The sequence below is a fragment of the Hemitrygon akajei genome, chromosome 7 (genome assembly GCF_048418815.1).
Source record: "Hemitrygon akajei chromosome 7, sHemAka1.3, whole genome shotgun sequence".
NCBI classification, from domain to species: Eukaryota; Metazoa; Chordata; class Chondrichthyes; order Myliobatiformes; family Dasyatidae; genus Hemitrygon; species Hemitrygon akajei.
The window spans coordinates 183,400,648-183,425,274 of record NC_133130.1 but is presented as its reverse complement, the minus strand read 5'-3'; the positions used below and the strand labels follow the sequence as shown (position 1 = coordinate 183,425,274).

General features: G+C 39.2%; 1 protein-coding gene across 3 annotated transcripts in view; it reads left to right on the top strand.

Annotated features, from left to right (window-relative positions):
• camsap1b (calmodulin regulated spectrin-associated protein 1b) overlaps positions 1-24,627 on the top strand; it is a 138,707-nt gene that overhangs the window by 87,331 nt on the left and 26,749 nt on the right. Inside the window, exons 5-10 of one of the 3 annotated variants that reach the window (XM_073052848.1) lie at positions 11,410-11,442; positions 15,859-16,000; positions 16,745-16,884; positions 19,300-19,396; positions 19,668-19,806; positions 20,118-20,209. In XM_073052848.1, coding sequence (XP_072908949.1) covers positions 11,410-11,442; positions 15,859-16,000; positions 16,745-16,884; positions 19,300-19,396; positions 19,668-19,806; positions 20,118-20,209 — 643 coding nt within the window. Of the gene's footprint in view, positions 1-11,409; positions 11,443-15,858; positions 16,001-16,744; positions 16,885-19,299; positions 19,397-19,667; positions 19,834-20,117; positions 20,210-24,627 lie in introns of all 3 variants that reach the window. The other 2 variants (XM_073052847.1, XM_073052849.1) reach the window with 2 other exon arrangements.

The window sequence follows — 24,627 nt, the reverse complement described above, 5'->3', positions numbered from 1 at the left end:
TGGCTTTTTCTGGCTAATTTGTATGTTTCTTCTTTGGACTTGATACTATCCCTAATTTCCCTTGTCAGCCATGGGTGCACTACCTTCCCTGGTTTATTCTTTTGCCAAACTGGGATGAACAATTGTTCCAGTTCATCTATGCGATCTTTAAATGCTTGCCATTGCATATCCACCGTCAACCCTTTAAGTATCATTTGCCAGTCTATCTTAGCTAATTCACGTCTCATACCTTCAAAGTTACCCTTCTTTAAGTTCAGAACCTTTGTTTCTGAATTAACTATGTCACTCTCCATCTTAATGAAGAATTCCACCATATTATAGTCACTCTTACCCAAGGGGCCTCGCACGACAAGATTGCTAACTAACCCTTCCTCATTGCTCAATACCCAGTCTAGAATGGCCTGCTCTCTAGTTGGTTCCTCGACATGTTGGTTCAGAAAATCATCCCGTATACATTCCAAGAAATCCTCTTCCTCGGCACCCTTACCAATCTGGTTCACCCAATCTACATGTAGATTGAAGTCACCCATTATAACTGCTGTTCCTTTATTGCACGCATTTCTAATTTCCTGTTTAATGCCATCCCCAACCTCACTACTACTGTAAGATGGCCTGTACACAACTCCCACCAGCGTTTTCTGCCCCTTAGTGTTATGCAGCTCTACCCATATTGATTCCACATCCTCCAGGCTAATGTCCGTCCTTCCTATTGCGTTAATCTCCCCTCTAACCAGCAACGCTACCCCACCTCCTTTTCTTTCCTGTCTATCCCTCCTGAATATTGAATATCCCTGGATGTTGATCTCCCATCCTTGGTCACCCTGGAGCCATGTCTCTCTGATCCCAACTATATCATATTCATTAATAACTATCTGCACATTCAATTCATCCACTTTGTTACGAATGCTCCTTGCATTGACACACAAAGCCTTCAGGCTTGTTTTTACAACACTCTTAGCCCTTATAAAAGTATGTTGAAAAGTGGTCCTTTTTGATTTTTGCCCTGGATTTGCTTGCCTGCCACTTTTACTTTTCACCTTACTAATTTTTGCTTCTACCCTCATTTTACACCCCTCTGTCTCTCTGCACTTGTTCCCATCCCCCTGCCACATCAGTCAGGGCATTGAGTTCAAGAGCAGTGAGTTTGTGCTCCAATTTTATAAATCATTGATCAGAGCTCAGATAGAATACTGCATGCAGTTCTAACCTCCACTCTAGGAAGGATGTGATAGTGCCGGAACGGGTGCGTTGGCATGAGTATCTGAATAGCTTGGGCATAGAAGGTTATGAGCCAAGAGCTGGAAGATGTGATTAATACAGATGGATGTGCGTTGTTCAATTGAAGTCAAAGTAGAGTTTATTGTCATATGTACCAGTATGAGTCTGCGCAGGTGCAATTTCACTGGTATACACATTTTAAAGATAATATGCAAGGAAGAGACTAAGGAGTAGCTTTAATACTTTGAGATAGATTGAGGTTTGAGATTTATAAAGGTTTATTTGGTTGCAGTATTGAGTAAAAATGTACAGAACTGTGGATTTTAAAGTTGTGGTATAACTGCATAATTATACAACCAGGTGATGGTTGTGCTCATTAGGAACAGTGTTACAAACCAAGGATGTCAAGATCAAGTGTACTTTGTATCATTTGGCACATCTGAATAGGACAAAAACGTGGTTTGTTATAGTAGCAAAGTATTGACGAAATAGCTCGAAGGTTTGTAACTGAAAGGATTGAAGGATATTTTGTACATTTCCATTATTCTCTAGTGTATTATTGATTCATAGAATATAGAATAGTACAGCACATTACAGGCCCTTCGGCCCACAATGTTGTGCCAACCTTCAAACCCTGCCTCCCATATAACCCCCCACCTTAAGTTCCTCCATATACCTGTCTAACAGTCTCTTAAACTTCACTAGTGTATCTGCCTCCACCTCAGGCAGTGCATTCCACGCACCAACCACTGCACCAATGCACCAAAAACCTTCCTCTAATATCCCCTTTGAACTTCCCTCCCTTTACCTTAAAGCCACGTACTGAGCAGTGGTGCCCTGGGGAAGAGGCGCTGGCTGTCCACTCTGTCTATTCCTCTTAATATCTTGTATACCTCTATCATGTCTCCTCTCATCCTCCTTCTCTCCAAAGCGTAAAGCCCTAGCTCCCTTAATCTCTGATCATAATCCATACTCTCTAAACCAGGCAGCATCCTGGTAAATCTCCTCTGTACCCTTTCCAATGCTTCCACATCCTTCCTATAGTGAGGCGACCAGAGCTGGACACAGTACTCCAAGTGTGGCCTAACTAGAGTTTTATACAGCTGCATCATTACATCGTGACTCTTAAACGCTATCCCTTGACTTATGAAAGCTAACACCCCATAAGCTTTCTTAACTACCCTATCTACCTGTGAGGCAACTTTCAGGGATCTGTGGACATGTACCCCCAGATCCCTCTGCTCTTCCACACTACCAAGTGTCCTGCCATTTACTTTGTACTCTGCCTTGGAGTTTGTCCTTCCAAAGTGTACCAGCTCACACTTCTCTGGGTTGAACTCCATCTGCCACTTCTCAGCCCACTTCTGCATCCTATCAATGTCTCTCTGCAATCTTCGACAATCCTCTACACTATCTACAACACCACCAACCTTTGTGTCGTTTGCAAACTTGCCAACCCACCCTTTTACCACCACATCCAGGTCGTTAATAAAAATCACAAAAAGTAGAGGTCCCAGAACAGATCCTTGTGGGACACCACCAGTCACAACCCTCCAATCTGAATGTTCTCACTCCACCACGACCCTCTGCCTTCTGCAGGCAAGCCAATTCTGAATCCACCTGGCCAAATTTCCCTGGATCCCATGCCTTCTCACTTTCTGAATAAGCCTACCATGTGGAACCTTGTCAAATGCCTTACTAAAATCCATGTAGATCACATCCACTGCACTACTCTCATCTATATGCCTGGTCACCTTCTCAAAGAACTCTATCAGGCTTGTTAGGCACGATCTGCCCTTCACAAAGCCATGCTGACTGTCCCTGATCAGACCATGATTCTCTAAATGCCCATAGATCCTATCTCTTAGAATCTTTTTCAACAGCTTTCTCACCACAGACGTAAGGCTCACTGGTCTATAATTACCTGGACTATCCCTACTACCTTTTTTGAACAAGGGGACAACATTCGCTTCCCTCCAATCCTCCGGTACCATTCCCGTGGACAACGAGGACATAAAGATCCTAGCCAGAGGTTCAGCAATCTCTTCCCTTGCCTCGTGGAGCAGCCTGGGGAATATTCCATCAGGCCCCAGGGACTTATCCATCCTAATGTATTTTAACAACTCCAACACCTCCTCTCCCTTAATATTAACATGCTCCAGAGCATCAACCTCACTCATGTTGTCCTCACCGTCATCAAGTTCCCTCTCAGTGGTGAATACCGAAGAGAAGTATTCATTGAGGACCTCGCTCACTTCCACAGCCTCCAGGCACATTTTCCTACTTTTATCTCTAATTGGTCCTACCTTCTCTCCTGTCATCCTTTTGTTCTTCACATAATTGAAGAATGCCTTGGGGTTTTCCTTTACCCTACTCGCCAAGGCCTTCTCATTCCCCCTTCTTGCTCTTCTCAGCCCCTTCTTAAGCTCCTTTCTTGCTACCCTATATTCCTCAATAGACCCATCTGATCCTTGCTTCCTAAACCTCGTGTATGCTGCCTTCTTCCACCTGACTAGATTTTCCACTTCACTTGTCACCCATGGTTCCTTCATCCTACCATTCTTTATCTTCCTCACCGGGACGAATTTCTCCCTAACATCCTGCAAGATATCCCTAAACATCGACCACATGTCCATAGTACATTTCCCTGCAAAAACATCATCCCAATTCACACCCGCAAGTTCTAGCCTTATAGCTTCATAATTTGCCCTTCCCCAATTAAAAATTTTCCTGTCCTCTCTGGTTCAATCATTTTCCATAAAGGTCAGGGAGCGGTGATCACTGTCCCCCAGATGCTCACCCACTGACAGATCTGTGACCTGACCGGGTTCGTTACCTCATACTAGATCTAGTATGGCATTCCCCCTAGTCGGCTTGTCAACATACTGTGACAGGAATCCATCCTGGACACACTTAACAAACTGCCCCATCTAAACCCTTGGAACTAATCAAGTGCCAATCACTATTAGGGAAGTTAAAGTCACCCATGATAACAACCCTGTTATTTTTGCACCTTTCCAAAATCTGCCTCCCAATCTGCTCCTTGGTATCTCTGCTGCTACCAGGGGGCCTATAGAATACCCCCAGTGGTGTAACTGCTCCCTTCCTGTTCCTGACTTCCACCCATACTGACTCAAAAGAGGATCCTGCTACATTACCCACCCTTTCTGCAGCTGTAATAGTATCCCTGACCAGTAATGCCACCCCTCCTCCCCTTTTTCCCTCTCTCTATCCCTTTTAAAGCACTGAAATCCAGGCATATTGAGAATCCATTCCTGCCCTGGTGCCAGCCAAGTCTCCGTCATGGCCACTATATCATAATTCCATCTATGTATCCAAGCTTTCAGTTCATTACCTTTGTTCCTGATGCTTCTTGCATTGAAGTACCCGCACTTTAGCCCTTTTACCTTACTACCTTTACACCCTTTATTCTGCTTCTCTTTCCTCAAAGCATCTGTATTTATTGGATCTGGCTTTACTCCATGCACTTCTTTCACTGCTCTATCGCTCCGGGTCCCATCCCCCTTGCAAATTAATTTAAACCCTCCCGAATCATGCTAGCAAACCTACCAGCAAGGACATTGCTCCCCCTCGAGTTCAGGTGCAACCCATCCAATCTGTACAGGTCCCACCTTCCCCAGAAGAGATCCCAATGGTCCAAAAATCTAAAACCCTGCCCCTTGCACCAACTCCTCAGCCACGCATTCAACTGCCATCTCCTCCAATTCTTACCATCACTATCACATAGTACTGGCAGCAATCCTGAGAATGCCACCCTTGAGGTCCAGTTCTTCAGTCTTCTGCCAAGTTCCCGAAACTCACAATTCAGGCCCTCATCCCTCTTCCTGCCTATGTCGTTGGTCCCAACATGTATCATGACTTCTGGTTGCTTTCCCCCTCGTACCAGGATGTCATGCACCCAGTCAGAGACATCCCGGACCCTGGCACCCGGGAGGCAACAAACCATACCGGTTTCCTTCTCACGTCCACAAAATCTCCTGTCCGCTCCCCTGACTATAGCGTCTCCAGTGACGACAGCTCTCCTCTTCTCCATCCCATTCTTCTGCACCACAGGGTCAGACTCAGTGCCAGAGGCCCTGCCACCGTGGCTCACACCTGGTTGGTCGTCCTCACCAACAGCATCCAGGACGCTGAACTTATTATTCAGGGGAATGGCTACAGGGGTGCTCTGCACTACCTGTCTACTCTCCTTCACTTTCCCCCCCTCGGACTGTCACCCAGCAACCTGCTTCTGGCAGCCTAGGTGTGACTACCTCCCTGTAGCTCTCATCTGTGACTGCCTCATTCTCCCTTATGAGTCGAAGGTCATCCAGCCGCTGCTCCAGATTCCTCACACGGTCTTCCAGATCGCCCAGCCGCAAGCACTTCTGGCAGATGTGACTCTGCGGGAGAGGGGAGTTCCCCCAAGACTGCCACATCTCACAGGAGAGGCACATCACCGTCTCAGGAGGCATTGTATAGACTAACTGGGAACAAGCTCGTCCTCCGCCTCTTCTCATCGAAGCCTCTCGAGTCAAAGCCTCAAATCTCCACTCCTTCACTGGCCCACACACTCACTGGCCACTTTCCACAGCATGTTGTTATTAATGTTTTTAATGCTTATGTTTAATGTTTATTAATGCTTTCCACAGCATGTTAATAATGCACTGTTGTTGGCCGAATCAAAGATAGGGACAAATTAGCATATAGGAGGGAGATTGAAATTCTAGCTGAATGGTGCCACAGCAACAACCTCTCACACATCAGCAAAACCAAAGAGTTGATTCTTTACTACAGGAGGAGGAAACCAAAAGCCCATGAGCCAGTCCTTATCAGGGGATCAGAGGTGGAGAGGGTCAGGATATATAAATTCTTCAGTGTTATCATTTCAGAGGATCTGTCCTGGGTCCAGGACATAGCAGGCATAGCAACGACTCTATTGGAAGTTTGCAAAGATTTGGCATGTCATCTAAAACTGACAAACTTCTATGGATGAGTAGTGGAGAGTATCCTGACTGGTTGCATCATGGCCTGGAAACATCAATGCCCTTGAATGGAAAGATGTAGAAAAGTTGTGAATGCGGCTCAGTCCATCACAGGTAAAATCCTCTCCACTGCTGATCACATCCACAAGGAGCATTGCCACAGGAAAGCTGCACCATCATCAAGGTCCTGCACCATCCAGGCCATGCTCTCTTCTCACTGCAGCAATCAGGAAGTAGATACAGTTGGCCCTCCTCATCCGCGGGGGATTGGTTCTGGGACCCCCCCGCGGATACCAAAAAATGCGGATGCTCAAGTCCCTTATTTAGCTGACCAGTGAGGTGGTCTTTAGGACCCAGCGGAACCCCGGACTTTATTTAACCTGTTTCAGTGCGGTGGTCTTTAGGACCCGACGCAGCTCTGAATCCGCAGTGTTTCTGTTCATGAAAATAATCACGATTGAAAATAAAATGGAAGTAATAAAGCGATCGGAAAGAGGTGAAATGCCATTGATCATCGGAAAAACGTTAGGCTACAGTTGGTCAACGATCGGAACAATTTTAATGGAGCATGTGAAAAGCGCTGCCCCGATGAAAGCTACAATTATTACTAAGCAACGCAGTGGTTTAATTATTGAAATACAGGCGTTTCTTAAGTTTTATATGCATAGAAAGGTAAAATGTATACTATATACAAAGACAAACGTTTGACTAACTGACGCTAAATAATACCGGATATACCTGTGCCAACTTCAAATCCGACTTAAGGACGGACTCAGGAACGGAACTTGTTCATAACCCAAGGACTGCCTGTACTTTTAAATCATCTCTAGATTACTTATAGTACCTAATACAATGTAAGTGCTATGTAAATAGTTGTTATACTGTATTGTTTAGGGAATAATGACAAGAAAAAATAGTCTGTACATGCTCAAATAACGAGTGCTGGAGAGAGAACTTCCGGGTTTTCCTGATCTGCGGTTGGTTGAATCCGCGCATGCGGAACCCGTGGATAAGGAGGACCGACTATACAGGAACCTCAGGTCTCACATCACCAAGTTTATGAATATTTATTACCCAAATACCAGACTCTTGAATCAGAGGGGATAACTTCACTTACCTCAACACTGAACTGATACCACAACTCACTTTCAAGGACTCTACAACTCATGTTTTCAATATCTTTATTTATTTATTATTTTCTCTTTTGTCTTTGCAGAATTTATCGTCTTATGCACATTGGTTGTCCGTTTCTTTTCTATGCAGTTTTTCATTGATTTTATTGTGCATCTTTGTATTTACTGTGAATACTGACAAGAAAATCAATCTCAGGGTAGTATGTTGTGACATACATAAATGTACTTGTATTGAATTTATTTTGAACTTTATTCGTGCACTGGGTCTGAAGGCTCAATTAACAACCGAAGAAATGAAAATTTAAATACAAACTTTTAAGAGACAGACATTTAAAGTCTTAATGCAAAGAAGAGAAAGCAGTAAACTCAAGTACAACCAGATGCACTGATGTGGGAAAAATAAAGTCTATACAGTTATAACAGACTGGTGCTGGTATCCAGCAGGGAACAAGAGAGGCTCAAGCTACAGATGGTGGACAAACTCTAAGCACCAGCAACAATGGAGACAATAAAAGATGGCAGCAATTTAATTTCATTGGCGGAACAAAAATATCAATTTTTAGACAGTGATCTGGAAAAAGTTTGTACAGCTAGTAAAATTAGGTAAACTATAATGTTTAATAAGTCTGGAGAAAAATAAAGAACAAAAATAGGTGGCAATGATACTTGTATTTCTAATTTTGACCAGAAAAGAGATCAGTTAAAGTGCATAAATGACATAATTTTCATTACTTTTTCTGCGGTGTTGGACTGATCTGGCTTCTGTGTGTTTTTGCCCCACTGGTGTAGAAGCTGGGGACCAAGGCTTGGCTTGGGCCAACTCTGGGTACTCTCGGAGTGGATCTAGGACTCATACTGGTTCGGGGTGCTGTTAGCTTGCTTCTATTATTTGCACGATATCTGTTTTTTTCTATCTCTTTCTCTGTGCAGTGGTTTTTGGTCTTTTTTTTAATTGGGTGGTTTGAGTTTCTTGCTTTGTGGCTGCCACAAGCAGACAAATTTCAAAGTGTATAATTTACATATTCTTTCATGATAAATGTGCTTTAAATCCTGAATCTTGACTTGTTTGAACTACATGGAGAAACTTGCAGACAAATTCAAATATCCATGAGTAAGGATTTTGAGTAGCTGGAAGGGTGAGCAGGTATTATGCTGCCACCTAGTGGTAAAGGTTGAAAAATGATTGGCTGGCAGCTTTCTACAGGAAAATGCCATTAGGAATGTTTGTGGGGAAACTTCAGCCTATGGCAACTAAACTCAAAAACCAAGGTCACATGAATCTTTTTTGTGGAACTGCAATCTGCAGATGATGCATGCATTTAAACATAGAAAATAGGTGCAGGAGTAGGCCATTCGGCCCTTCGAGCCGAATTGACTTAAATTAAGGCTGAGCTTCAGTTATCCACTATTATCCACTCTTCTACTGAAGCAGTTAAGAGGAAGGACATTACATTTAGCATCTTGAAGGACAAAATCCACTGTCTTTCTCTTTGCTGTACCACAATTCTTTCTGATAATGATAGATAGATAGATAGATACTTTATTCATCCCCATGGGGAAATTCAACTTTTTTCCAATGTCCCATACACTTGTTGTAGCAAAACTAATTACATACAATACTTAACTCAGTAAAAAATATGATATGAATCTAAATCACCATCTCAAAAAGCATTAATAATAGCTTTAAAAAGTTCTTAAGTCCTGGCGGTAGAATTGTAAAGCCTAATGGCATTGGGGAGTATTGACCTCTTCATCCTGTCTGAGGAGCATTGCATCGATAGTAACCTGTCGCTGAAACTGCTTCTCTGTCTCTGGATGGTGCTATGTAGAGGATGTTCAGAGTTATCCATAATTGACCGTAGCCTACTCAGCGCCCTTCGCTCAGCTACCGATGTTAAACTCTCCAGTACTTTGCCCACGACAGAGCCCGCCTTCCTTACCAGCTTATTAAGACGTGAGGCGTCCCTCTTCTTATTATAATGATTCATGATGAGATCCTGGAAAACACAATGCACTTCCCATATTTCTGGAGCTATTCATTAGAAGAGGTAGACGTTGATGATAAAATTTGACATAGCCATCAAATGCTTCCTGGCAGTCTGGTTGAAAGAGTATCTGATTTTCAACTTAGGTCAAATCTCATGATGTAAGCTTTCTTGACTACTACACATTACACACACAACATTCCCACTTACTTTTGGTATTTGCTCAAAGTGCTTAAGGAGAAGACTGGATGGTATTGAGGACCTCAAAACTGTATTGTGATCACACAGAAGTCTTGAGTAAGCAGAAGTGCACTATAATCACAAACTACCCACCTACTGCTCCATTTGTATGAAGCTCTGCAGTTCCCTCGTCAACCCCATCAGCATCTCAGAATCTATAAAGGCTGTATTGTACCAGACTGGCAATGCTTTGGAACCCGTGTCATCGTTTTGTTAAAAAAGTTAGACAAATAAAATGATTAAGGAAAATGTAAGAAATTGGCCAATCGCTGTCAGCAAAAGAGGTCAAATTATAGTGTGTGAAACTAGAACTAGAGGTTATGGGTCAAGATTCAAAGATGAACTGTTTAAGAAAACTTGAGGGGGAGCTACTTCATTGATGGTGGAGAGTGGAATGAGTTGCCAACAGAAGAGGTGGATGTTGTTTCAACACTTAAGAGAAATTTGGATAGGTACATGGATGAGATGTTTCCAGATCGATGTGACTAGATAGACTAATGGTTCGGCATGGACTACATGATCTGAATGGCCTTTATCTGTGCTGTAGTGTTCTATGAGTAAGTTATGACAATTTTGTTGTGTAAGCTTTGACAGTCTTGAATTTTTTTAAAACCTTATTTCTGTTTCTTGTGGACTACTTGATGTGCATAACTGTGTACTTAATTTGTTTTAAATAGCTTTCTTCTTGAGCAACTGCGTAATTTCATCTTTTTGCAACATTCTAGGAGAGGTGAAATGCAGCATCACCTGAGTCAGTTTTTAGACAAACATTTGCCATATTTACCATTCATCTATATTCTTCTCCACTTTTTCTTATGTTTTTTGTAAGGAGAATTTTGGTTTCAGTTGTAGAAGACAGTATTGTGTGCTTGTGAAAAAGCAATATTTAATCAGATGAAAAAGTATATTAGCAAATGACATTTATTCCATTGCCATGTTCTGGTGTATGTATATGCTGTATGTTTAACAGATGGAAAGATTATGAATTGAAAAGCCTGTGAAATTGAGAGGAGAATTGGCATTCTCTTTCTGTTGCAAACTTTTCTGGTGAAAAAATTTAAGTTGATTGTGTTTTGCACTTCCACTAACTTTACCATTCATCCTCATGGAGCAATTCTAAGCACTGTTTACTTTCTCTCTGTAACATAAGAGACAAGAAGCTTATGTAGATGATGGAGGAGATTACTTTGATTAGCCTTTATATCTTTTGGTATTTAGGTATAATTGTGAACAGTGCTGTGTTTGCTTAGAATGAAAATGGTACAGCTTGGATAAATGTAATTGTGCTGCCACTTTTGGGAATTTTCTCTATTTGCTGGTCCTGCATGAGCATTTTAATTGAGTTAATGTGATAACAGTAATCAAAAAGGAAATATTTACCAGTAAACATTACTTTGGAAATTTTGTTAAACCATTCTTTTCTATGTAAATTGGATTCAGGACATGTATCAAATGCTATTCTAAACATTTTCCAAAATTTTAATTATTTCGCTTAAGAATTCTGGTCTAATTAAGTTTCTGTAAGCGTTTTGCATTGTCTTTATTTAAAACATTTAGTACAATATGTACTAATGATATATATACACAGTCAAATCAGAACTATGAACTTTGCCTTTTCCTTTTTCAGTTATTCCACCATCCAGCACATCACAATTGTAAATATTCTCTATAACATTTGAGTCACTGATGCAATAAACTTTGTAATACCTGTTGATAATGTTTGCTAATCAATAGGATTAGCCATCTAATTTGGAGTGTTTTATATTGGTCTGTGTGTGTTCTAACAAGCTTTGCTCCTTGCCTTTTGCTGTCCTTGAACTCTAACTCCTTTCCCTGCTTTTTGGGCAGTCTCCTTCAAAATGGTATTGGAAACTGGTGCCTGTAAGTGAGCCGTTACATTTCTATTTATATTTCAGTCAAACTTAATTCGTCCTTTTAACAGCAGCAATAAACAACAAAACATTTTCTGGTACACCGAAAGTTGGAGACCCTTATCAAATTTCTGTTTAAAAGCTACCTATGGTTATGTATGCTTGAGTTTTGTACCAGTTTTTGATTTTAAAAAAATTGGACCTATTGTGAACTATTGGTAGGCATTGATTAAGAGCCGAATGAAACAACCTCTGATTTATTTTCATCTAACCTTGATACTTCAAAGGAATTCATTTGGATATTTTAATCATTTAGAAACATTGAAATAAAGTGAATCAGACCTTAAGTAGCCTGCTAGCCTGACACTCTGTGTATTGCTGAGGGAGTGCTGCACTGTTAGAAATACCATCTCAGTCCAAGGCTCAGTCTGCATCAGGTGAGTTAAATGATCTCTTGTTATTTCAATGATGGTCTACACTATTATCCCTGGTGATCAAATTAATTGATCATGATCACATGACTCTTTGTGGGAGCAGTTGTGCATAAAGAGACTGTTGTATTTCCTCCTTAAAGCAGATTGAACAATTTAATTTAGTCAGTAGATATCTCTTGCCTCAGATACCGGGTAAGTGCTGCTGAGTGCACAAAGAATGTTAGCTTTGAATTCAGTATCAAATGATTTGCGATTTGAGAAATAATAAAGCAAGGGCAATTATATTTAAAAAGCAAGAGGCCTTTATTTTAATATTTTGAAAATATGCAGGAAGAATGTCTAAAGTGACATTGCACACTTGTAAAAGCTAATTTTTGGCACTAGAAAAGCTGACAATAGTGATTTACCATACTGGTAAAGTGGATAGTTGAAATGGAAGGAAAAGCCTGCATTTTGTGTTTTTAGTACCTTTCGCTTTCATTTCAGGGCATTACAAAATACTGTACGGTCAATGATGTATCTTTTTTTTGTGAAGTATAATTGTAGTTGTAATGTAGAAAGCTGTGCCCAACTTTCCACAAGCTGCCATGTAATAATTGACTAGGTAATTTGATTATCAGAGATGAGCCTTTCTACTCTTGAAATAATGCCAGGACTAATTCCACTTCTAACGTGCACCAGACCCTAAGTATTTGTGCTGAAGTTTCTATTGCTCTTATCCCTGAAGTGGGAGAAGCCACTACAATGTGTCAAGTCAGACCACTTTTAACCTTTCCACTGCTAGCATGCAAGTTGTTGGAAAATTCCTTTCTCTGGCTCTCAGTGAGTGCAAATATTTTAGCAACTTCGTACCATTTACCATGTTTAAGTGATGTTTCAGTTAACAAGATAACGTTTTCTGCTTCTGAAAGAGCAAGGTGTCTTGCACACCTCTTTTTCCCTTTCCATGTTTTACTACATCCATGTGGCCACTGGAAGTTGCTGAATAATTTTAAATGAACACCATTACCCTCAATGTTATTTCTGTCACAGAATCCAAGCCAATATTTCAGTATGGGTTTCATGATGCCTTACTCAGATCTGTTGTCTTGGTTGGAAGATGGTTTGTTGTTTATTGCTGAAAATGCTCTGTTCTAGAGAACATCACTGGGCTTTAAAAAGTGATTATTTGAAAAATACAATGTTCCTCTCTTAAAAAAATTAAAGTTTAATGTTTAATGCTTTGAATATGGTTTATTAACTTAATAGTCTGATATAAATGTTCAAACTAGTTGTTGAGAACATTGGATTTACAAATGAGGCATTGGGAATTTGAGGATATTCAGCAGATTCCTTGTCAAGCATGCTTTCTCATGCAGGCACTGAATACTACTGATTTCATTGTCAAATATGTACGCACTGGAATCCTCTTACTCAACATGTTGAAACTATTTCAGCAAGACACTGCAAGGAACTGTCAACAACCCTCAAAGATATTCCAAACCACACCATCAGATCAGACTTCTACTAAAATTTGCTGTGGTTTTTAACTGCAGTTCCTGGGTTATCTTTTCAAATAAAGGCACTTGATGCAAAGTTCCAAATGGAAAGTACTGTATATCTGGTGAATATACTGTATTTATGAATGATGTCAGTTATCTGTGTGCCTGAAATTAGAGAATCAACGTTATTGTCCACCCCCCCCCCCCCCCCCCATTCTTCCTAACCGGTCTTCGGCCTTCTGTAGCTATCAACCGTTGTTAATTCACTTTAAAATTGCACCCAAGGCCCACTTAATTTATCAGCCAAATGCTTTGAGTCTGAGTATGAATGAGGATTTTTGACAATTCCTGTCCTTAAACAAGGATACTATTTTCTGCATGCTTTGCATCTTTCAACATCCTTCCTGTCTGCTTTGTGTTGGTCTATTTTGATGCATGCCAACCTCATTGTGTATTGGAACCAGAAGAATATGCTGAAGGTATTATAGTGTGCTTTACGTTTTCAAATTAAGCTTCTGGCTTTATTTTTACTGAAAGTTTATAGTTTTTGCATTCATTAACGTAGAGTACTGGTAAATATATAACCAAAATGAACATTGTATTAAACAGTCAGATGAATGCATTTTCATACAATTTCTGAAAAAATAATTGTGGAGCTGGGTTAGTGCTGTTATTTCTGAACTGCTATTTAATTAATTCCAATTAGATTTTTGTAAATTCTAAATTCATTAAACCAGCTCACTTTCCTATTACAGTCAATGAAGCTGTAATTTGTCACAGCAGGCTTGAAATAATAAATGTAGGTTTCATTGACAACCAATTGTTTTACATCAGCAGAAGCAAAACAAACTGGGGAAAATGTTATAGCACTTTAAAACTTTTTATCATTTGTAGGTGTAAGTAATTAGGTACTGTAATTTATTTATCTGTAAAGTCTTGTACAGCTCATCATGTATAAGGATATGTTTACATGAATATTTTCAAAAGCTGTGGTGTTATAGTAAAATACACACACGTTATTAGAGACAAAATTTTCGAGCCAATTTACTGAGCTTGATACCCAGTTGATTCACATGGTTTATTATACATGTACTCTAATAAGTCGACAGTGGCATCAGCAGCATTAATCACATCTGATTGCAGTATTTAATTTTAGAATCAATTATGACTACATGTGACCATAGGCTAAATTTCATGTTACTATATAAAAATGTTGCACAGATTGTTAACTTTAATGGGCTCTTAAAATTGTTACCTCATGTATTTTTCTTTAAAGTATGGGTATAAAGCTGATTGGTACTGATGAGTATCCAGAAATCCATCGAGCGAGGATAGATTAATACTTAAAATGACTCATTAAGTGAAATAGACTAAATTCATATCAGATTGATAATCTTCCACAATTCTATTGCTTCAGGCTAATGATGTTGCAAAAATAAAATTTCATCAAAAGACATAACATCAATCTTCTCTGGGTTAAAGAACAAATCATTTTAAAATAAACAATAATTAACAAATTTCCTGACAGACAGGTATCTCAAGAATGTATGACAAGATACTTTGCCTTTTGTTAGAGACACTGTAACACTGAATTATCTGTAATGTCCAGAATTTAGTGAGACTTGCAGCCAAATCTTTTTTTGAATCTGAGGCTATTGAAAGAACAATGCTATTTTTTTCTCACACACTTTGGTGTATCAGCCACACCAGGACATTCTTTGTGGTTGATTTCATGTTCTGTTATTTTTTTTTAAAAAAGGGATTTTTAATTGTGTGCCAAGTGCAGAATGGTTAGCACGTCTTTGAGAGCTTGCATACGTCATGTCTGGAATAACAAGGATCCAATTTAGGTTGTAAAAGAAGGCTTGATTTGCTAGTTCCAATTTATTAAAATTGCAAGTAAAATTGACACAAACAAACTCTGCAACTTCAAGAAAAGAGATGTTTGCAAAATGCACTTCTAATTTTAAAATGCATCAGCAAATAAATTGGTCTAATGTATTTTGTGGGAACAAAGCTGAGGAAAAGATCTCAGGTGACCAACCATTCTAGTGTCATGATGGTGCATTAGGGAAGAGAGTGGCAGAGACCTGAGCTCAATCCTGATTCCAGGTGCTGTCTATGTAGAGTTTGCAGATCCCCGCTGTATCTATGCAAGGTTTCATGCAGATTCATAGGTTAATTGGCTACTAAATTGCCCTTCATGTGTAGGTGAGTGGTAGTATCTGGAGCAGTTGATGAATATATGGGAAGAATAAAATAAAGATTAATATGGGATTAGTGTAAAGTGATTGATCATCAAATAGGAAATGGATTGAAAAGGCTTTTATTGTGCTATATCTCTCCATAACTCATGACTCATATCCTTAGTGGTGAAGTCATGAAGAAAATAGCAATTGCCAGCTGTTTTGTAGTTGAGCAATGTAGAAAATTTCAAAATATAAATCTCAACTGTTTTTTTTCTTGCATGTACACATGGAAAACCCTTAAATCTTTATTTTTTTGTGTTAGGTTCGTTATCGACGGGATCACCCCTTGAGCAAGCAGTTACCATTTTTCCCTCTAATGGAGGATTTAATGAGGGATGCTTGTGATGGCTGTTCACTTCTGGCCGTTATTCACTATTACTGCCCAGAGCTCATGAAATTAGAAGGTATTTGTACCTAAAATTATGCACTATATTTATCTTTTTCTGTTGTTCCAGTGTAAAAATTAGATGTGATTTTACATACAAGTTTATATCAAATGTTTATTTTAAGCAATACATTATATGTAATATTTTTTCAACAATAATTTAAATTCTTCAATACCATTAGCTATTTCCAACTGATACCTTTTGTAGAAATATCATGTAAGAAAAGCATCAAGTGAAAGAAATATGCAAAAAAATGAAGAATTGTTTCAGGTCATCTAATCTTTGAGCAAGTAATTCACTTCATTCATCTTTTATCTGTTCAACACAACAGGCTCCCTAAAATATTGACTTAATCCTGGAGATCCCCCTTTCCACATTTCAAAAAATCATGAGTAAATATGTAGGTGGCATTGTATTAGCATTTAATAAAATTAAAAATTTAAGAAATGGGGGAGGCATGACAAGAAGCAGAGGAGGGTAATGTCAGAACAGATCACAGTGGCATCTGAAATTCTGTGTACCCCATAACAGTTAGAGCTCCTGGTTTCAAAATAAATGACTTAAAGCTGCATTGTTTATTTATTCTCGGCAGGAGTTTGTTGTTGAAAAATACATCATGTATGGGGAAAATCAATTGGTTATTGACAGCTGAAAACAGTACAATTCAAAAATGCTGTGTTTAAAGTTTGTATTCATTCCTTTAAAGACTGGTTTCTTTGAACATTAAATGGGATTCTTTTTGTCATTTCTTTTTCTTTGCAGATATTTGCCTGAAGGAAGTGACTTCAATTGCAGACAGCTTGTACAATATTCAGCTCCTGATAGATTTCTCAAATCATTACCTGAACAGAAGTTTCTATCTTACTCTTGAAGATATGCTATATGGCCCTACAGTGCTGAAGGTAAGGTCTAGTTGAGAATCCCTATTTAATCAGGCATTCCTTAAGTAGTGTCATTGCACATCTGGAGGTGGAGATTGTAAATCAACGTGTTTAGTTATCATGAGGTGATGCAGACTGTAGTCAAGTCTGTCATTCAACCATACATGAAAACAGCTGAATGAAACAGCATTACTCCAGGGCCAAGGTGCAAAACGGTAACAGTCATACACAGCACAAGGCACATATAAGATTACAAGCAAATATAAGATAGCAGTAAAATACAGTCACACAAAAGAAAATATAGTCTAAGACCCTGAGTCCATCAATGCTGCAGCAGTCTACAGTTGAGCACAATGCGGCGTGACTTCTGCCGAGCGAACATTGGGGGCAGCACCAACTCTAGCTTGGATGCTATGCCTCACTGTCCCAGCCACTCCCGTGGAGCACATTAACTCTAGCGCCTCTCTTCTGGGTGTTTATAAACTGGCGACACCATGGCTTGAGGCCTATTCCTTGCTACAGTCAAAGCCACACAGATCCCCTGCTCTCCATCACTGCCATCTGCTAATGAGTAAGTGAATTGGATTTGCAGCATTCCATACTGACAACAGGGTCTTGCGATAACAAGAAAAGTAACTAAGACTATCTTTTGCTGTTAGACTGCATGTTGCCTTCACTCACCGATCCCCCCCCAATGCCTCTAATGCAGGCAGCAGTACGATCTGCACCAAGTTCAGCTTCTTCAACGAGCAGTTCGCTGATGGGGTAGACACGCTGTACTTTAAGTACAATGTTCAGCAGGGTCTTGCAATCATAAAAACAAAAGTTTAAAAAAGACAATAACACCTTTGGTTGGCACAGTAGAAGCCGCTGTACCTATGCATGCTACCATCTTACCAGAAATGTGAACTGATGATGAAAGGAGTAAATGTTTAGGGTAAGATGTGCAAAAAATGTGATCTGCTTTACTCTGGGTAGCTTTCAGCTCCTTGGGTGAGTTCATGACTCAGTGAGAGAAGTTGTTTCTCCTCATAACCATCTCAAATAGGTAAACACACAAAATGCTGGAGGAACTCAGTAGGCCAGGCAGCATCTTTGGTAAAGAGTACAGTCGATATTGCGGGCCAAGGCCCTTCATTGGGTCTTGATGAAGGGTCTCAGCCCGAAATGTTGACTGTTCACTCTTTTCCGTAGATGATGCCTGGCCTGCTGAGTTCCTCCAACATTTTGTGCGTGTTGCTTAGCTTTCCAGCATCTGCAGATTTTCTCTTGTTTGTTAAATGGGTAAATCCTTATTTTAAAATGGCAGCCTCTAGTTCTATATTATTCTTGACACTCATCAGTAAGATTAACACCTTTTTTTTATATTCCAAAATTTTGTGGGTAGTTGTAGCAAAACCACCCTACTTTATACCTCTAGTCCAATATTTCATTGGCCACTTCCATTACAAGCTGCAGCTCTCCAGTAATTTTGTTTCTCATTCAGGAATGCCCAATCCTGTCTTTACAATTGTATTCTTAAGTTTCTCTCCCTTTTAAATATCAAACTAGTTTTCTACTTTTTCTGCCAAAGAAAATGTTTTCACTTTTTCCCAAATTATATTCCAGTACAAAAAACAAATAGCTGGCATAACTCATGGGCATCATCTGTAGAAGCAAAAGAATAGTTAATTTTTGGTTCAAAGCCCTGCATCAGTGCAGAGTGGATTTTATTTGCCATTATTAGGCTGTGTGTAAATGAAATTTCCAGGTTCTATTGCACATGGTCATGAACCATTTGTTACAAGAGAAATGAGTGCAGGCATCCATTCAAATTACTGAAATCCACCCTTACAGAATTCACAACTCAATATCTAAAAATATGAGAAATGGAATGAATTTCATACTTGGAATTTATATCAGGAGAACAACTAAATAAATGCATCAATAACTGCTAATTGAAAATAAAATTTATTATTTTGACACAACTTCATTTTATGGAAAATTCCAATATGCCCTTTCCTGGAATGGAATTCCCCTCCATTCCGTTAATGTGGTGGGGTGGTTGGGGTCACCTATTGCTTACAGATCATTTCTAGCTTTTTTGATTAATGGAATATAATTGACAAAACATCAATGGTTGGGTCCAAGACATAATTATGTAATATCTCTGGGCTAAGTTGATTGCCCTCTGAGAACCACAACCTTTGTGGTGGTTTTGTCTACTACTGCTGGAGATTTTAGCTTGCCATCTTTAGTGGAAGGTCTGGATTTTGTGTCCTGCAGAGGCTGTTAATCAGACATATTGAATGTCATGTAGCTTCCTGCATTACAGTTACCTTAGATGAGGAGTCAGGTGTGAGCTGTTTAAATCAGCTTATCTTATGCATGGTCAACTTCTTTTCATCTGTATCGTAATAAACAGTTGTGTGCTTAACATCACTTTTTTCTTTATAGCCTAATGTTATGGTGTTCATTGCTGAGTTGTTCTGGTGGTTCGAAGTTGTGAAACCTGACTTTGTACAGCCAAGGGAAGTTCAAGAAATCAAAGATGGTATGCTGTTTTGAATGAATCTAAATTATCAATGTGATGTGACTGGTCGTCTAACATTTTCTAGAATCGCTTGATAATTTGACCACCAAAATTTGGGGCCAAGCCACAATTTTCTTGCAACTGTTTGTTCCGGATAAAAATGTATAAAAGATATTGCCTCTTGAAAATCTTAACACACTACATAATATCAGTGCCTCTCTGTGATAATTGCACTTTAATTACAAAGGAAAACATTCTCAACTATGTAAATGTAATATCTACTTTCTTTTAGCTAAAACCCTCTTACAACAAAAGAACTTGCGTCCACCTCTTCCAATTTCCAATGCAACAAAAAGGAGCTTTATGGTCAGCCCAGCAAATGGTGACGTGACAGCAACTCCACCACAAAGTAGCCAAGATATTGGAACCAGGTATTGCCTGCATCCTGAAGAGTTTGTGTAAGTTTGTCTCTGTCCTCTATCTTGGCATGTCCTGAAGCAGCTTGTTTTCCAACACGGGTACAGTGTTAACAAAAAGCATATGAGTGATGGCTGCTTCTGTTAAATTTAATGTTGTGTGTTTGTATTTAAAGTTTTATTATATATGATATTGGAAGTAAAATTTTGTAATACTAATCAAATGTATGGAAAAGTTAAGCATCTAACTTATCTCATCAAATCAGGCTTTTTGGATCTTTTATTAAATAAAGCCAAGGATGTTTCTCATTTCCCTTTACATGCAGCAAAGGAAGCCCTGCCTTCAGTCCATCCCACCCACTGTTGCCTTTAAGACAGAGGCAACACAAATCTTCTTTGCCTTATGAAGATAGTCAAGGTAAGACTGTTGCAGTGCATTCAAACTGGAAAATGTCCTAGTGAATATTCAGAAAAATTTTAGAAATGCAAGAGGTTGGGTATGATAATGGTGTAGCAATAATAAGAAATCATTAATAATGCAATGGGAGCACCTTGGTGATCTAGTGGATTATTTAAAGTGGTATCAGCTTGTTCATCATGTAGTTGTTTTAAATAGTTGTTCTAAGTAGTTACTTTAAATCCCAACTGATTATTACTTAACTGCTTTTCCTTTTTTATTGCTGTTTGGAGCTGAAAACAAACAAAAAAATCTAAAGACATTATAAAACAACTTTGTGTTATAATAAGTTGTCAGCGACTTTGATCATTTCTTAGTTATTGATTATTTATATTGCTAGAATAGCGATGTTTCTTTATAAGGCAGAATTCTTTATCCCTGAGAACAGTAGAAGCTGAACTATCAAATGTGTTGAAAGCTGAGGTGGGTTGTTGGGGCTATCGGTGACTAAGGATTGTGAGCAACGACAGGAACGAGGAATTGTGGTCCAGGTTAGATTAGCTAAAAGATGTATTAAAAAAAGGTACTCTCAGCACCCAAGTTATTAATTTCCTTTCCAAAATTATTTTTAAGAACATAGTAAAACATGATCAGATGTAAAATTAACTAATTTCTAGATTTAAATTAACCAGTTATAATTTGACATTTTATATAGAATTTGATTTAGATATCCAGATTGTCAAATGATTGTGTTTGGTTTTATTTTCAATTTTACTTTAAATTAGTTTTTACCCAGTATTCTTGTCGTTTTTTGCCAGATATGCTCTAGAATGACCAGTCATCCTCCAGTACATTGTGCAAGTGGCAATTAATTAGTATGAGCCTTGAATAAACTATTCAAACATGAGCATCAACCCACTTGGTCCTCTTGAGTATTTTAACACTGGGAAATATCATCCCTCACCAAGAATCTTGACATGTATAAGGCCTTTTCTGCTTTCATCTAGACTGAGATGTGAGTAGAGTTAGGATCAAGTCTGCCAACTCAGTGATTTGTATGCCAACCTGCTCCTGAATAAAGCTTTTTTTTAAATTGTCCTGAATATAAGTATGAGATCACAAATAAACACCACATAGTGACACTGAATCTTTGTGGAGATGTTAAAATTATCTATGATGAAAATGACTAATCCCGTTTGTATTGTTTACCAAGTTTAAATCATATTAACATAATTGCCTTTGTCATTGAAAAATATATAGTTGTGACATCAGAGTCTGATATGAGACCATAAGACTATAAAGAATAGGAATAGAATATGGCTCCTTAGCCCATCGTGTCTGCTCTGTCTTTCCATCATGGCTGATTTATTATCCCTCTCAAACCCATTCTCCTTCTTCCTGTAACCTTTGATAGATTCTTGATTAGCTATGGCATAGAATTTTGCTTTAAATGTACTCAAATATACTCAGTTCTAAATGGATCCACTCTATTCTGCAGCTGTACCGTCTGGTCCTAAATTCACCTGTTATAGGAAACATTCACTCTATCTAGGCCTTTCAATATTCAATAGGTTTCAATGAGATTCTTATGGACTCATTCTTATCAACTCCAGTGAATATGGGCCCAGAGTCATCAAACACTCCTCATATGTTAAACCTTTCATTCCTGGAATCATTCTTGTGAACCTCCTCTGAACCATCTCCAATCTTTCTTGGATAAGGGGTCAAAAGTATGGTTTGACCTATGCCTATATAAAGCCTCAGCATTACATCCTTGCTCTTATATTTTAGTTCTCTCAAAATGAATGCTAACATTCCATTTGTCTTCCTTATCACTGACTCAACTTTCTCCCCATTTAGAAAATAGTGTACCCCTTTATTCCTTCTATCAAAGTGCATGACTGTGCACCTTCCTACATTATATTCCATCTGCCACTTATTTGCCCATTCTTCCAATCTGTCGAAATCCACTGCAGACTGCCTGCTTCCTCAGCACTACCTGTCCCTCCACCTATCTTTGTATTGTATGCAAACTTGGCCACAAAGACCTCATTTCCATGATCCAAATCATTGATATATCATCCGAATATTGATATAAGACTTACTGTACATGCTCGAACCAAAAGCCGTGGATGAACCAGGAGATATGTCATCTGCTGAAGGCTAGGTCTGTGGCATTCAAGTCTGGCGATCCAGGTCTGTACCAGAAAACCAGGTATGATTTGTGGAGGGCTATTTCAAGGACGAAGAGACAATTTCAAATGACATCGGATGTATGATAGTTCTGGCTGGGTTTGCAAGACATTAATTCTTACAAAGTGAAACCCAATATCATGAATGGCTGCGATGCTTCACTACCAGATGAACTCAACACCTTCTATGCCTGCTTTGAAAGGGAAAATACAACTACAGCTGTGAAAATCCCTGCTGCACCTGATGTCCCAGTGGTCGCTGTCTCACAGGCCGACGTTAGACTGTGTTTAAAGAGGGTGAACCCTCACAAGGCAAAAGGTCCCGATGGAGTACCTGGTAAGGCTCAAAAAATTGTGCCAACCAACTGGCAGGAGTATTCAGCCTCTCACTGCTGTGAGTGGAAGTTCCACTTGCTTCAAAAAGGTAACAATTATACCAGTACCTAAGAAGAATAATGTGAACTGCCTTAATGACTATCGCCCAGTAGCACTCACATCTACAGTGATGAAATGCTTTGAGAGGTTGGTCACTGCTTAACCCACTGCTCTACTCTCTCTATACCATTGATTGTGTGGCTAGGCATAGCTCAAATGCCATCAGTAAATTTGCTGATGATACAACCATTATTGGTAGAATCTCAGATGGAGATGAGAAGGCATACAGGAGCGAGTCAGCTAGTGGAGTGGTGTTGCAGCAACAACCTTGCACTCAACGTCAATAAGATGAAAGAACTGATTGTGGACTTCAGGATGGGTAAGACGAAGGAACACATACCAATCCTCGGAGGGATCAGAAGTGGAGAGAGTGAGTAGTTTCAAGTTCCTGGGTGTCGAGATCTCTGAGGATCTAACCTGGTCCCAACAAATCGATGTAGTTATAAAGAAAGCAAGACAGTGGCTGTACTTCACTAGGAGTTTGAAGAGATTTGGTATGTCAACAAATACACTTAAAAACAGAATAGGGCACTTTTATTCCAACTCTTTGCCTCTTGCCTTTCTTCTATCCATGCTAGTATCTTTTGTGTCATACTATTGACTCTTGTTAAACAGCCCCATGTGTAGCACTTTGTTAAAGGCCTTCTGAAAATCCAAGTAAACAACATCCACTAACTCTCCTTTGTCTTTCCTGTCTATTATTTCCTTAAAGAATTCCAACAGATTTGTCAGACAAGATTCAACCATGATGACGTTGACCTCCTTTAACATGTGCCTCCATCATGTAACTTCATCCTTAATAATGGACTCCAACATCTTCCCTATCACTGATTAACTGGTATATAATTTCCTTTCTTCTGCTTCTCTCTCTTCTTAAAGAGCGAAGTGACATTTGCAATTTTCCAATCCTCCAGAACCATTTGAGGATCTAGTGATTCTTGTTACTAATGCCTCCACAGTCTGACTTACTTTCTCCCTCTCAAACTGCGTGAACTCTATCGTATTATGATCACTGTCTCCGAAGGTTCCCTTACCTTAAGCTCCCTAATCAAATCTAGTTCATTACACAACAACCAGTCCAGAATTGCCTTTCCTCTATTGGGCTCAACCACAAGTTGCTCTTAAAGAGGTACCTCATAGGCATTCTACAAATTCCAGTGCTTAGGATCCAGCACCAACCTGATTTTACCAATCTACTTGCATATTGGCATCCCCATGACTATTGTAACGTTGCCCTATTACATGCCTTTTCTAGTTCCCATTGTAATTTATATCCTACATCCTAGCTACTGTTTAAAGACCTGTATATAACTCCTTTCAGGATCTTTTTACCCTTGCAATTTCTTAACTCTACCCTCAAGTGTTCTACACCTTCTGATCATATGTCACTCTTTCTTAGGAATTAATTTTACTCCCTGTCTGCCTGCTAGTCCTTTTCATACAAGGTGTATCCTTAAATAGTAAGCTCCCAACTATGATCTTCGTTCAGCCACAACTCATTGATGCCCTCAACACAAATTGATTTTGTGAATTGATTTTGCAGCTGCTGTTTTAAATTGTTTTGACCCTTTTAAAATAAGCGCTATTACTGTCTGTTTGAAATGCAAATCAATCAATGCTTAACAAATAACACAAAATTTGTTTTTGTGCGTTCTCTGACACATCTTATCTTCGATAATGTATCCATATGGATTTGTGAGATAGACTGTATGTGCTCAAATGTGTTTTTATTTTCAAATGTAATATTTAAGGTATTCTGTTTACAAATTAGCTACAATAAATGACATTTCAGCATGCAGACACTCTTGACTG